At 36.7% G+C, this 15,404-nt stretch overlaps 2 protein-coding genes across 3 annotated transcripts in view; one reads left to right on the top strand and one right to left on the bottom strand.

Moving 5' to 3' along the window:
- The window catches only part of TMPRSS12 (transmembrane protease, serine 12), a 7,632-nt gene extending 4,925 nt beyond the window's left edge, over positions 1–2,707 (top strand). The window contains exons 3-4 of the mRNA XM_019511001.1: positions 317–459; positions 871–2,707. Of these exons, the coding sequence (XP_019366546.1) occupies positions 317–459; positions 871–1,113 (386 nt within the window). The 3' untranslated portion in view covers positions 1,114–2,707. The remainder of the gene's footprint in view (positions 1–316; positions 460–870) is intronic.
- An 832-nt stretch (positions 2,708–3,539) lies between these two features.
- ATF1 (activating transcription factor 1) lies at positions 3,540–14,994 on the bottom strand. Of its 2 annotated transcripts, none has more exons than XM_019511136.1 (7): positions 14,864–14,994; positions 13,551–13,679; positions 11,561–11,661; positions 9,432–9,562; positions 6,417–6,599; positions 6,149–6,308; positions 3,540–5,490 (listed from the first exon to the last, which is right to left on the bottom strand). In XM_019511136.1, exons 1-7 carry the CDS (start codon positions 14,969–14,971, stop codon positions 5,346–5,348), a joined length of 957 nt encoding a protein of 318 aa, XP_019366681.1. In that variant the 5' UTR covers positions 14,972–14,994; the 3' UTR covers positions 3,540–5,345. The 2 variants fall into 2 exon arrangements, with proteins under 2 accessions (XP_019366681.1, XP_019366690.1); XM_019511145.1 differs by having other exon boundaries at positions 5,346–5,490; positions 6,145–6,308.
- Positions 14,995–15,404: the final 410 nt, after the last annotated feature.

Genomic DNA, 15,404 nt, shown 5'->3' on the forward strand with positions numbered 1-15,404 from the left:
CCCCCCCCCCAGCTTCTTGGAATGTTAAGTTAAATACTATCATCATGCAAGCTTCTTCAGTCAAAAAGGCAGAAGTGTAAAATAAGCCTTCCCTCCTGGTCATATATCTACTTGTTTGCAAGCTTAACTTTAGACACAGTGTTAATCTGATTGAATTCACTGCTCCTACTCACATTCTTAAAGTTAAGCAGGCATCTGAGTGTTCGCAGGCTTGAGGACAAAGTAAAGCTCAAAAGCAGAAAAGAAACGTGCATAGAAATGTTGGACTGAGTAGCGAACATGTTCTGGCTTCGACATATTTTATGTTCCCTTACAGGTGAAAGCACACGTATATTACAAGAAGCTGAAGTATATATTATTCCTTCAGATATTTGTAACAGTTTTGATTGGTATGCAGGGATGATTACTGCAAATATGCTTTGTGCTGGTGATGAATCAGGAGGTATAGATAGTTGTCAGGTAAGATGCATTTTCTACTTCTAAAGGCAGTAGCCAAACCAAGAGGTTATTAATGCAGGGACATTACTGGGCACATGCCAGCAATCACACCCATCAGAGCTTGAGTGCAGGTGAGGCACATGCTGAGGGCTGTTCTTAGCCACTTGGTCTGATTTTTTTTTTCAGTACTGGGTGCACACAGCCTGCTCCTTGGCAGCGTGCAGAGGGAGTTGAGAATCTCCAAGAAATAATGTAGGCAGTCTTCCAGCCACATCAGTTTTAGCAAATGCATGTTTGCCTTGGCCATCCACATGTCTGGGATATAATTTTTGTTTTGCCATCAAAATATATATATTACTGAAGTGATTAAAATTTCTTTGTTTCTTCATTCTGAAATTGGGGAGGGTTTTTTTGTTTTGTTTTCCTTTTTAGGGAGACAGCGGTGGACCTTTAGCATGCTATGACCCTTCTGCCAGCAAATACTACCTGACAGGGATTACAAGTTTTGGGTTTGGCTGTGGCCGGCCTAGGCTTCCTGGAATCTACGTGCGCATGTCTCAGTATGACAGATGGGTAAACACTCATATTTTGCTGGGCAGCAAATCTACAGATACGAGGATTTCACTGGCCTTGAACTTCTTGTGTGTGGGGTGGATATTACTAGAGACTGCCTGAAGAGCATGCTATTATTTCAGTGTAATAGAAGTTTCAGTATTTTCTCAAATTGCCACTTGAATGTTGTCCAGTGGGACAACTACTCATGTTTTTTTTATGAATAACTGTCATTAACAAATGTGGATAAATGCTTTTTTCTGTATTAGCACAAGGTGTTTTATCTATCCAGTCCACATATGTATATGACCTATAATGAAGCCTTTTACTCTTTTTGAATTGATACTAATCATTGTGTATCATAAGTAAGTGAAGCAAAGCATAAGCAGTAGAGAGAGATTTTATAGAATTATATTAGCATGTTCTGTGGGCTTCACCTTTAAAAATATGAAAGCCAGTCTAGTATAAGGCTATGTATTATGTTGATAAGTAGGCATAAAACAGCAGGTTTTGTCAAAGTAAAGCAGAAAATTATTATTTTGGCCAAATCACAAAATGCATTCCATTCAAGGCTCGAAGGGACACAGTCAACTATATTTCGCTCTGTATTATTGTACCATTTGTGTTATTGTTCTATTATTACAATATCTTAGCATCTAGAAAATAAAATGCGTTTCACACCAAGATAAGTCCTGATTTTGTTTTGTCTGTAGATAAAATTCCCAAACATGCCAGTAAATTCACACTCTATGGGAATCTAGTTGCATAGAAATTATTTAGGAAGGAACATTCCCTTCTTTTCAGGTAAATACACTTTCCATATTTATTTAAAAGTGTGTGTGATTTTTACAATCCATTCCTGCCCATCACTGAGTTCAGCACAAATATAAGGAGAAATGAACAATAATCTTTCTACTATAAAATGTGAAACTGACCATATAAATAATATATTAACTGGAATCAGAAATAATTTTGGGGTTTTTTTAACCTCAATCTCTTTTCAGCTCTAGTAATCAGGTGTGATACAGCATTTACAGGCAAAAATGGGATTTTTAAACTAGCTCATGCTCCCTCTGCTGGATTACTAACAGCAAAGCATAGAGTATTTTCTAATTGTAGGTAATGGCAAAGATTAATTTAAAACTGACAGCCCCTCCCTCCACAAGCCACAAAAATCCAAACACAGATAGTCAGAATATAGTAGAAATTCCTCAGTAAATTATCTTAATTTTAAGGGTATTTTGAACCTGGGACAACAGATTCCTTTTGACTAGCAATCAATTTTGATTCAATAAACAACGAACATTAAAATTTTATTTTGGGGTCTTTATTACTGAGGTCAAAAGTTGCAGCCACCTATATTTCAACAAATATTTACAATTCATATGAAGTATGTACCTATGTTTGGAGAGAAATGGAGCAATGGTATTCAGTATTTATTTACATTACTTTCTGGATACAGTTTTGTAACTATTACCACTTATATAAGAAAATTGTATGCATGTTGCCAGGTAACTTCCTCCTGACCAAAAAAACACTTGTAAGAACAAGCCAGTACGATTGCTTCCTACTTCCATAATAATAATTAAAAAAAAAGGCCTAAGCTTCTGCTTCTTAAAACATTACCACATCAAGGGGATAGTAACTGATTAACGTATTTCTCAATAGCAGCTAGGCAAGATTCTTTGGGTAAATGTGATATCTTTTATTAGACCAACTAAGTAGTTGGAATAATTGTTCTTTGCAATTTTCTGGGCACAGGCACCCTTCTTCAGAAGATATCACATCTACCCAAAGAACCTTGTCTGCTTATGTCCTTAAACCAATATGACCAACCAACAGCCCTCACTCAGTGCAGCCATCAATTCAGCTCAGTGGAGCTAGAATCAGCTGCTAATACAACCTTGAAACTTATCAGTTTAAAAAAAATGCCATAAAGGGATCTTTACAAAAAACAACAGAAGGACAGCAAACAGTCAGGATTCAAATACCAGCCAGGACAACTAGTGAGCCTGGTAAAGCATTAATTCTGATAGTCAAACTCTGCTTACAGATGCACACCTGTCTCCTTTTCAAGTTAATGAACGTTTTGTGCACCTCCAAGGGCAGAGTTTGCCAGAAGGATGCTGAACGCCTTCTGAAAAATGCTTATTATACTATACTCCTATTGACCCTAAAGGAAGCATAAGGCAGTTTGCACCTCTTAGGATAGGTTTGTTCCATCATAAATACCGAAAGCCAGCCTTGCAGTTTTTACCAGTACTGAGCAACAAATGCATTTTAAGCACTTCAAGAGTTTTTTTTACATGATTTGTGAACTCCATTTTGTTTCAAGGAACTGTAGAGGGAACTATGTCCCATGATAGTTGCATTTGCTGAAGTTTATAAAGATAACAAGCAAGTCACTACCACAGCTCATGTAGTGCAAAGTTCTGACTTATCTGCAAACAGTCTATATGCTGGCTAGGAAGCCGGATACTACAAACAAACCAAAAAAAAAAAGACTGACGACTCAAATGTTGAGTGACCTCATATAAGCAGTACACATGTAGGAAGTAAATTAATCTTTAATTCCACTTGTTTGGGCTAGAACAACGCAGTCAAACACAGCACTGCCTCTTAGTCGTAACATAGTCAGTTGTGCAATTCCAATACATATAACTGCAACCAGAATGCAGTCAAAACTACGGAAAAAATAGTGCATTACCATTCATGCAAAAGCAATGCCTATATACTGTTTTATTTGTACCCAAGAGTCCTGATCACATTAAATATCCTTTAATTGTTCACTTGGGGGAAAAAAACCCAAGTAAAAATGATACATACCAAAATTCCTGATAGCATTTTCCATTAAGTTCAAACACATGCAAAGCTTTACTGACTATGCCAAAAAAATTTAACTTATTTTTTCCAATAAGATTTTTTTAGGATTTATTATTTTTGTAAATTGCCTAGAGATGCATATAAGAGCAATTCAAATATTTCCCACCATAGAGGATTTAAATTTACTTTGTACTATCCATAAAAATATATGATTGAAAATCTGAGGCATAAAATATTCTATTTTTTTTATTAAGAGGAGCTGTATAAACAGTAAAAACTGTTAAAATAGGCATATAAATTCAATTTCAGAATTTGTAAAGATTTTAGTTTAACTATAAAATATACCCACCATCTAACTGTTTTGAATAGACTATTTTGTTACAAAGATACCATTTTTTGTAAAATATCGCCTACCTTACAAAATAAGTTTGGTAATTGTGCACTTTTTAAAAAATTTATAAGCCCTATATTAGAACCTTATTAACCCCTTTGGTATGTATCGTTAGCTTTTTTTTCTTTTTTTAATTTTACTCTTCCTTTTTTGGTGTGTAAACTTTACAACTAAACACAGTAGGATCTCCAAACAGAATAAGCAATGCATGTTCAGTTGTACATATAAATCAGCACACAATTTATTTTTCAATTATAGAAGCTTATCTCACACAGTAATCAAGAACACAACTATTTAAAAAGCATTTTTCAACAGCTCTGGCTCAGCTGTACCCATTCTACCAAAAACTAGGTTTAAAGTAATTGGATGTGTTGAATACACTTAAGTTGCCAACACCTTAATACTCATGTGCCTTGGACATCTTCCAGGATTAGGCCTGAAAAATTTGCATTGCTTTCTGTGAAACCTCCATCTGAGAAACACAGCAAACATTTCATAAAACAAAAAACCCTAAAACCCTTTAAACCCTAAGCCCTTTAAACAAACTGCCAGCTGAGAAAAGTAAATATAATTTATATTTTTATCAAAGTATTAGTTTCTTTTTATCCTCTACACCTGTAAGTTAGAAGTTACAGGTTGAAATAAAAAAATATTTACATACAAATAACTGAAATAAAAGATAAAGATCAGAAAACAATAAGAAATTAAAACATACTGGTTATATATGTTGCTAATCCTGGTAAGCTAATGGGAAGGATTCCATTTCACCCACATTTGAATAGTAATAAAATATTGCTGCTGTTACAAAATTGATTTTTTTTTAGTTCAGGAAACTCAAGTCACTTGTCAGGTAAAAATGTGCATGTCCTTTTATGGTAGATATAATCTTGAATGTAATGATATTTCCAGTTGCACCAGCAAGAATTTAGGTTATGTTTCTTGTTTCCTTTTTTGTATTTTGTCACCATCTTGTAAATAAAATCTTTACAGTCTTTAGGTTGTGAAAGCCTGGTAGAAAAGTTTAAAATTTTTGACCTTTCATGTAGCTTTTTTTGTTTTTATTTTTTTGTTTTTTAAAAATCAGTATAAAAAATTCCCCTCTGAAATTCAGACAGTCCATAAAAAGTTTTGCCTCCTTTGCTTATACACTCTTATGGCAGTAAAGATCTTTCAAAGTTTTTAGCTCTTCAATTAAAGTTTTGTTTTGATTTTCCAGAACAGCAACTCTGTTTTCCAAGCATTTAACATATTCTTTCTTCTTCCTGCGGCATTCTCGAGCAGCTTCTCTAAAAATCAAAGGCAGAAGTTGTCAATTATTTTACACTGAATGTAATTTGCTTTGAGTACCTATTCCACTGGAAGCTACCACACCTGTAGGCAGGCACCGAATCTAATATTTCATGGTTAAATAAAGAAATTGTGATGGGCTTGAAAGGAAAAAATGTTCTTAGCCTTATCCCCAACTTCAGTGGGACAACATTTGTAACATGTTTTGGTCACAATTTCTAACATTTTCAGAAATGAGGATAAAGAATAATGCATACAAATTTGCTTACATGGGATTCAGAAGTCTGAACATAAAAAAAACTAAGTACTTATATTACAGCTTTCACTAAATATGTAGTAAATATAAAATCCACTTAATTGAAAAAAATTAATCTCTATATACATATGTAAACTACATGAACACTAAAGTACAAAAAGTACTTCTAAATAAAGTAAACAAACTGAAGAGGGGAAACATTTTTCCCTCATTGCTTAGCACTCTTAGAGGTGAGTAGACTATAACAGGTAAAAATAATTCACGGGCAGAAGTGTGATTTTCAAGCTGACTTTGTACCCTCAGTGCACCTGATACCTGAAGTTATGGTTCAGTAGAGCTGTTAAGAATCCACGTTCAGTTAGGCAAGGTGATTGCAAAGCAGTACAAGGGAACTTACACACCTGTTCTTCATCAGCCTTATCTCTCGTTTCAACTGTGGATCATCTGTTTTGGTTGTCTGAGATGTCAGGGTGACAGGAGAAGTCATCACTACAGTCTGAGGGAGGGATGTGGTTGTTGGTGTGGTGCGGATCTGGTATGTCTGCATATCTCCTGATGCAGCTGTTAGGACAATATAGTAAGATATTAAATTGTAGAAGGCTTAGAAAACTACATCTGGATTGGAGGCAGGGGTAGTATGTCTAAACCCTTTGTAGAACGCATACTTACTCTGCACTACCACCTGGTTGCTGGGTACTAGTATCTGCTGACCATCCGACGTCTGTGCATACTGTAGTATCGTTGTCCCAGGCTGAGTACCACTGGCATTTGTCATTGTTAATGTCTGCAGACCTTGTACACCATCTGTACCTGGACTGGCCAGCTGTAATGCTCCATTGGTGGCAATAGCAACTTCAGTGAGAGAGGAAAAATAGGGTAGATACACAGAATATATTTTTCTTCTGTATCTCTAAGATATGAACACAATGAATCTACAATAACAATATCCACTTCCAATACAACAGACTATCTTAAGCAGTTACTCTCAGGATCGGAAAGCTAATTTTGTGCCAACTTTAAAGGCTTTTTTTTTTTGACAGATACTGTTGGATTCATACTATGTAAGTATTTAAAAAAAAAGTGTAATACAATGTTAACATCTTTTGTACTATTAAAACTAATAAATTTAAATAGCCTTTTCACAGTCATGTGGCTTGTTTGCTGTTTGCATTTCACAGAACACGAAGACTAAAGAACAGACTCATCAACTTTTAGTTGCTTTTACTGGTAAGCTTATATATAAGCACTAGGCTGCAAACATATATGGATATGTGGTATTAAAATCTTCGCAAGTTCCTTCCCGACTGACAAAGACATCTATATTGGCCTCAAATTTCCAACCAAATGTAGTGCTTTTAAGACAGCCTTCACTGCAAACACACACCCTAAATTAGCTGTGCCCAACTGTACACTATTGCTGGGACAAGAGCCCCCAAAGCTATGGCTAGTTTGTATACATTTATATCTAGTAGCTTGTACCCTGTGAAAATTCACCTTGGTAGAAGCAGAGCTTCCTTCTCTCCTCTCCAGTCCTGTCCTCCCTCTGCTACAATCCAAACTCCCTGTTGACTAATTAGATTGTGACATCAGTGGTGAGTGACAACGTGGTTAGCAAGAGAGGTTGATGGTGGAAACAACAAATGTGACTATTATATGTAGACATTTTTATAATAAAAAAAATAAATGCAAAACTTACATATTGCCTGTATTTTCATTTAACCCCTAAAAGATAAAAGACACAGGGCCTGATTTTCAAAAACTCAGTACCTGGCAAAATTTTCTATTTTCAATGGGAAATGTCAAGTGCCAAATATACTTGAAGAATCAGGCTGATTTATTTAGATGTTTACCATGGGAGCTGAGCTCTTCTGAAAATCCATTCCCAACTCTGGGAACTGAACACAGATATTTTTACTATTTCTTCCCTTGTTCCTAATTTTTAACATGGGTATCAAAACAAAGAGGTAGTGGTATATACTAGCTCACCCTAACTAGCAGCTGACAAGTAAATATTTTCAAAGTTTAGGGTACTATGACAGATAGTTCACACTTCCTGTAGAGTAGAAGTACTGAGTATGGAGATTGGTCAATGAAAGGCCAATCAACATAAAAGTAGAGGCACATTCTGTCACTGTTAGTCAGGAAGAGTTGCTAAGTGAAGGAAGATTCTTCACTTTAACTTCATATAGCTAGCCAAGAGGCAGACAAGAGCAACAGGACCATTGAAATGTCAGATTTGGAAAAAGAAACTTACACCATGGCCAGAGCTACTGGAAAAGCAACAGCAGAAATGGGGGACACCCATTTTATTTTCCAGCTGGTGCCTCAGACCCACTGAAATTCGCCACATTCTGCTAAAATGAAGATGCAACTTTCACACCGACATTTTATGATTCTAAAGATGTAAATGGCCAAGTCCTTGCCCAAAGGGCAGGTCCTGGGGTAGTGAGAGGGAAAGTAGGTCTCTTGCAGACTATCTGACCAAGAGAGACAAAGAGGGTACATTGCTTCCTAGAAGCATAGGAAATAGTCTGTTACAATGCTGTAAATAATGCTGAAGTAAGCCTAAATTATTCACAAGGCAAGTATGTATACGTGCAATCTCTTGTATAAGTACTATTTTCTTTTGTGATTCTTTATCTTGTTTTATTTAGACCAGCTGTGGTCTTGGATGGCTGCTTGGGGAAACATCTTGCAGATCATCCCAAATAGAATGACTTCAAGAAAGGAGGCATATCTGGAACAGCAGTACACTCAGGGTTGTCAGTCACAACAGGTCCGATTAAAGTGGTCCTTTGCCAGAAGGTCCATCACTTGCATGGAAGACGAGAAAAGTCACCTGAGCACCATTGTAGAGAACCAAGTTAAAGGGGATTCAAGTTCCAGAGCGCATATGGAAAGCACTATAGTAAACAGTTATGGCCAGTACTAAATAGTTCAGCAAATTGTTTTAGAAAGGAGGTGATTAAGCAGAGATTAAAAGCTAGTTTGCCAGTTAAGACGTTTAACTTGAGAGTCAAGAAATCAGGGTGAAATTCCTGGCTCTTCCGTCAACTTCCTCTATGATCTTGGACAAATTACTCCATCTTTCTTTGCGTCATTTCCTCATCTGTAAAACAGGGATAACAGTCCTTCCTTTTTCTCAAACAAGTATCTTATGATCCAAATGACAAGCTCTGATCCAGGGTTGGTCTGTCTGCGTGAAGGAACAGCATCTAGCACAATGGGGTCTCTAGCAAGTACACTAATTGCAACTAAAACCGTACTCTAGGGGTGTCAAAAATAAGGCCCGTGAACTAGATCCCCATCATGTGGCCCACAGTGTGGCCTAGGGGTCCGAGTGGATCCACACACCGCATGCAGTACATGCTGCACATGGAGTTGGTTGGGGGCATGTGCTGCACACAGTGCTGGTGCCAGATCTAGCATGCGAGGGCAGCCTATGGGCCCGATCCAGCCAGCAGATCAGGCCTGTGCCATCTGTCTAGCCTAAGGGGCCTCATGGTTTAACACTCCAGCTATAATCATATTGTTAACCCTCGCATTCACATCCCATTTTTGTTTCAACTTAGGCTCAAAAATACATTACACACATACATACATACATACATACATACACACAATTATACTTTGGGGAAATTTAACAGGCATGTGTCTATTAGGTTTATATATCATTTAACATACTGTACTGTCCAGTGCTGGTCTGATAGATAGGTGCAGGAACAGACACAGATGTAACAGTGGAAACACCAGGACTTTCTTCATCTCCCTTTCTATCCCGTGTGTCTTCAGAAGAAAGGTCGTTCAAGATTTTTCTATGGGGAAAAAAGTCATTAGCACTGATAGAAAACTCAGGTATGCAAGCTGGTTGGCAATTTCTCCTCTCAAGAGGAATGAAAAAATTGTTGCAGACAAGTCTCTCTCTACTGCTGGCACTTTTATAAAATTGTGCTAAGTGCAGTTGTAATTGAAGACAGATCAGCCAACACCACCTTTACTACAGACACATGCTGCACACAGCTGATAAAGCACACTGTTACATACAGAAGAAAAATCCTGACCCATGAGTGGCTGAAGTAATGTGACAAAATAGGTAAATGTCTTGTTACCTCCTCAGACAAAAATTGATTATATGTTTAGACGCATCATTTCTTCAAGTAGAGCAAATGATAATCAGCCGGATTACATTTGCAAATGGAGTTATACTTTATGTGAAAATTCCATTTAAAGTGTTTATACAAACTCCATTATAGATATGAATAACAAGTATTAATCATGTATTAACTCTTTATAAATGAAAAGGTGACATGGTAATTGAATATACATTTTGAACCAAATATATACATGCTCCCTGGCTGCAGCCAAATTCAGAGGCGCCTACCAGTTGCTTTGGATTAGCCAATCACAAAGTATTCACAAGTCTTTATTTCCAACTAAAGAATTAATGTAAACAGCTACTTTTCCGCAGTTATTTTGGGGTTTTTGTTTTTTAAGATTCAGGTCTGAAATTAGAGGTTTCTGGGTATTTTAGCAAGAAATTCAGACTATACCTACAGATATACTGACTTTATATTTCAATTATCATCAAGCTTTGCTATCCTTCAAGGCAAGCACTGGCTTTACATCTGTTAGTATTAACTCTTATGTCAAGAAATCCTGATATTCAATAGATTTCCACTAATTCTTAGAAGATAACATTGATACAGTATTTAAAGTATATCATCATACTTTAGTAATAATAGTAGTCAATAAACAGACAGTCTGAAAAAAGCAACTTGAGGAATATGAAACAGATATGACGGCTTTTCATTTGGGAGTATCCTCTTGTGCCCTCTTCAAGTAATGGCTTCCATATTCAATAGTTTCTTGTTTCTCCTCTAAATGTTTGAACTACTTCCAGTACAGATACAAACAATAAGTAAATAAAGGCACTGATTTTTTAAAGCAGTTGTATACATAAGTGCCAATAAGATTTTTAATTACTAACCTCTAAAAAACCAGAGTTTTGTTTTTTAACAGATAAGCCCCCATAATGAATATTTACAATATATTTTAATAACCTGTAGTGAAATGATGTGCTGTAAGCCCAATGCTTGGATGTTTTGAAGTGGCTCATCAAAATTTTCCAGCCAGACTTGCTGAAATACAACACGTTCCTGCAGATGTCAGATTTTTCCCCGATTTGTTCTAGCAGTGCAGCTGCATCACTTCAGTAAAGACTGCACTGGAATTTCCATCATAAACATTTTCCAGTGATTTCAGACTTGTCTATCGGAGCCTTTTCTAGTATAAAACCCAATTCTGATTCTCCCAACACAATGGGTTTGTGTGTATACTAATGTAATTAAAATTAGTTAGCAATTTTTTGTTGTTAGAATAATGTGAAAAAAACAAGGTGCTTCAATTTTTCTTTTAAATTTAATCACTCTTTTTTGCTCTCTGAATACACAACAAACTCATCACAGAATTAAAATGCACCAACTAAATCTAACACCATACAAAGATTATTTATTACTATACATACCAAAAAAACAGACAAGCTGTAGAGACAGAGCCCTGTTCACACTCACTGGGCTATATAAACAATTCAGCAATGTACTTAACCACATATATAAAACTTTAACCTCGTTTTTGGTGCAAGTCAATACAACTCCCCAGAAGACAATGACTTTTCATGCTTTGCCAACAGTGAATTTATCTTGGACTATTAGAAATAATCATTTTTGCTATCCACTTCCATTTAAAATTCTACATTACCGGGAAAAAATAAGAACCAAACCATTTCAATGTAAATATTTTTATAAAGTACTCACCGGTAAGATGGGCGACGGGCTAGGATGCCTCGGGCTTTCTGTGAAGAGCCTATGCTATCTGATGAGTCCTGAGAATCCTCACTCTCTGACAAAGAAGTTACCTAAAAAAACCACATCCCATACATTATTGTGCTGTACACTACATGAGAAATAGCCAAGACAGCTTAAATATTTTAATTTTACAAAACCAAAAATAGCCACCAAAAAGCACCAGTAAAATGGCAAATATACAAAGTGCCTATTTTCTGTCTCACATCATGTGTAGAGCAAATGTGCTGAGTAGCCTGTGGTATGTAATCCAGTTCAAAGAAAGAAGAAACTGAGTTCCTTTCTGGTTATGTTATGGATGCACAAACCTGAAGAGAAGTGTTTATCCTCAAAACTTGACTACTTTTTAAGGTGATTTATACGTGATAGACTAATCTTCAATACCTGCTTAGCTGTGCATTTTCTACATAATTTGAAAAAAAAACTTACACATTACAAAAATATTACATTCCTTGACTGCAGCATTTCATTTCTATATATTTTCTGTCTCAGTTTATAACACATCTGAATAATAAAGACATAAGCAACCCCCAAAAATCTGTTGCAAATCTAACATCTAAAAACATACCTAAAGAAGACTGCATTGCATTCAAATGCTTGTCTAAGTCTATCCAACCACGCTGTTGATCCAAGAGCAGATATCACCCACAAAAATCCTTGCCTCTTATCTAAATTGCATCTATTTGTAACAAGAACTATATCAGGAACCCCAGAAGCACTGGAGAAAGATTTCCTGTTCTGTTCGCCAAACAGAGCCCACAAGCAATAATCTTGGCAGCAGATAGTGAATTTTAGGAGTTGGGCCCCCTTCAACAAAGGCTATGTACTTTCCCTTATACAAATCTCCTGAGGAAGCACTGTGAAAGGCATTTCTAATGCACAACATTTATTATAGGACAACTAATCACATACTTTGGTCAGTCAGTGAACTTATAATTCCAGTGAACCAAGGAAAATGAACATTTAAAACAGCGGTATCTTAGGAAGTAATAAATATGCAAGAATATTTATAAAGCAACTCAAGCTGATATTTTTTTAATAGTTTTTATCTGTGATCTCTTTTTATTTCATTTGATTCCTCCTCCTGTTGGCAAGGTCATTTTTTTCTTTGATGTTCCTTGTTAAATAGAAGCTAACAAGACTTTTACTTGTCTCAGCAAGAGTACCTAAGACTCTGGGAAAAGTACTTCTCTTTGTTAACTGTCACTGTACAGTCAGCAGAGGAGGGTTTGCTATCAACGTTTAAAGAAAGTTGCTAACGTATATTTCGTCTCTCAACTAAGTCACAAAGTTCACAAGTCACAACAGGAGAAGGCTTGGGTTCAGTGGTGACCACTGTGCATTACCACAGGAAGGGCTGGCACTGAATGGGTAGCGATCACACAGAGTTGGATGCTGAAGTTGTTTTGAGCAAAGCAAGTACATGTCTCTTTCAGGGACTGATTTGACAAATGCACCTGAAGAGGCAAGAGGCGCTCAGTATACTATAGAATTACACCGCGATGGCAAATTAATCCATTTTATCAGGATTCTCCCAGCCATTTTATTGCCCACTCTGACAATTTTAATTTGCAAGTTCAGTGCACCATGATGTTCTGAGGGTTCACTGCAGCCAACACTGAGCTGAAGCAGATAACAGACTTAAATTATATAAACCTGAAAAAAGGAAAATGATATTCAACATTAACTCTAAGGACACCTGTGTGCACTGCAAAGTGCAAAAGTCATTAAATAAGAAATGTGTACCTAAAAATAAAGTGTTTTCAGACCCTGAATTTATAAACTATCTTCCTTGATATCCCCTACGCACCAGAATATTCATCGATACATCACTGGCTGTGATACCTAGCCGCACTGTGGCTGAGTTTAACTCATTCAGATAAGACTTTTAAGTCTCTTCACAAATGTGTCTATATACATAACAAGTTATGTGCTCAGTTACCTGCATTGCCTGCACCTGGGGTGAATGGATTACAGAAGATGACTGAGCTGTCTGAATGACTCCCTGAACCTGTACTTGTTCTCCAGGAAGCTGAACAACTGTCAGTGGAGTTGGGCCTCTCAGAGACATCTAAAACAAATAAATGATTTAGTAAGAACAGCAGTTGTATTCTCTGAACAACAACGGATAAAATGCAGATATACCTGTACTGTTTGTTTTAAAAAAGATGAAGGCATCATCAGAACCAAATGTCTCCCTTAAAAGAAAAAGAATATACTTATACAGTGGTCTAACTTCCTTTTAAATGCTAGTTTGTTCTCTCAAGTCAAAATGTGAAATTGTCATCATAATCCTACATGCAAATAAATATTTTGCCACCTGCTTGCAATCTGTTTGCTCATGTTCAGTATTCACTTATTGCCTCAAATTATATCTAAATTTCTTATTAAAATCTGAACTGCCCATAGAAGGTAAACTACAAAACAGCGCCAGTTTGCAGACAGGAAAGGAAGAGCAGGCTTTCTCCAGGAACATTTTTTTTTCCTAGATAAAATGGTCCAAAACATGCCATTCACTTCAAATGAGTTCTTAAAATGCTGTTACTGTACTTAATGAAAAAGCTGTCAAGGACAAAGACAACATTCCCAGTCTTCCACTTATATCCTCATGAATCTTCTTCAATAAAGCTAATAAGAGATCATTTGTAGACAAAATCTCAAACAAATTTTATTTATTCCACTCCTAAGCCACACGTACATTACTTCTCTGCTTGCAGAGGCAGCACGGTACACACTTAGGACCCTAAAAGCCATCTACTCTGCTTAAATGCTGGCATCAGGCACAAGCAGAGTGAGAAATAGTGGGCAGGGCTTGTGTCTTAGAAATGATCCTGTGCTCAGCAGGGAGAAGATACAGACATTGCCCAAATGGCTCAAAATAAAAAGTGCTTCAGATGTTCTGTGTGCCCATATCTCTGGCTGATGTCCATGGGAGCTGCAAATGCCCTCTGCATATTGCCGAGCTACCTCAGTGATCAGCTGGGTGAACATTTCTGAATATCTAAAATCTAACAAGAAAAAATGGCTACAAATTTTCAGCACTGAAATGATATAAGATATATGCACAAGGATATTCATTCTGTGGATTCTATTAAAAAAAAAAAAACAGCAAGTTTCTCACAATCCTACTTGCTTGTCTTCTTCCTCCCTATTTAAAGAAAAAAAAACCCTATCAAACCATTTAGCTTACAAGCAAAAGATTGCTCTTAACCTAATTCTTAAGAAATATTTGCTGTAGCCTGTCCCATGCTTTACCTGTTGAGCAATGTGAGAAAGGTGAGTTGCCTGTAGTGTTGTACCTTGTACAGTGGTTTGTGGAGGTGTCACTGAACTGTTGCTGCTGCTCTTGTGCACTTCTTCCATATCAACTACAAGAAAAAAATAAGGAATCAATTCAGTTATGGATAAAATATAGGTTGGAAGTTTCAAAGGGAGTGAGGTTCCCTACCTCCATTAACTTTCAATCGGATTGGGATGCTTCACTCCATCAGGCTTAACTGAAAGTCCCAGGCATAATTAATATTGTTACTTAATACCTCTACAGCAGCTTCCACCAGAAGATAAGGAAGCACTTTTCATGAAGCCTCACAATCCTCCTTTGACATACTTAGGTGTTTTCCTCCCCTTTTACATATGAGGAAAACAAAGAACAGACATGTTAGCAAGCTGCCCAAACCCACAGACTGAATCAGTGGAAAAGTCAGTGTACCACCCCATGATGCTGCCTCTCAGTGCTGTGCTAAGCCTCTGAAGCCTTAACCACAGTTTCTGCAGTTCAACTTTTTCAGCCCCAATT

This window comes from Gavialis gangeticus, unplaced genomic scaffold (assembly GCF_001723915.1).
Source record: "Gavialis gangeticus isolate Ggan-Ray unplaced genomic scaffold, GavGan_comp1, whole genome shotgun sequence".
Lineage (NCBI taxonomy): Eukaryota > Metazoa > Chordata > Crocodylia > Gavialidae > Gavialis > Gavialis gangeticus.

Coding starts and splice junctions, on each gene's coding strand:
- ATF1 (XM_019511136.1), bottom strand. CDS start 14,971: ATGGAAGAAGTGCACAAGAGCAGCAGCAACAGTTCAGTGACACCTCCA. Junction 9,563..11,560: donor GCCCGTCGCCCATCTTACCG/GTGAGTACTTTA, acceptor TTTTCCCCATAG/AAAAATCTTGAACGACCTTT. Junction 5,491..6,148: donor ATAAGGCTGATGAAGAACAG/GTGTGTAAGTTC, acceptor TTTGATTTTTAG/AGAAGCTGCTCGAGAATGCC.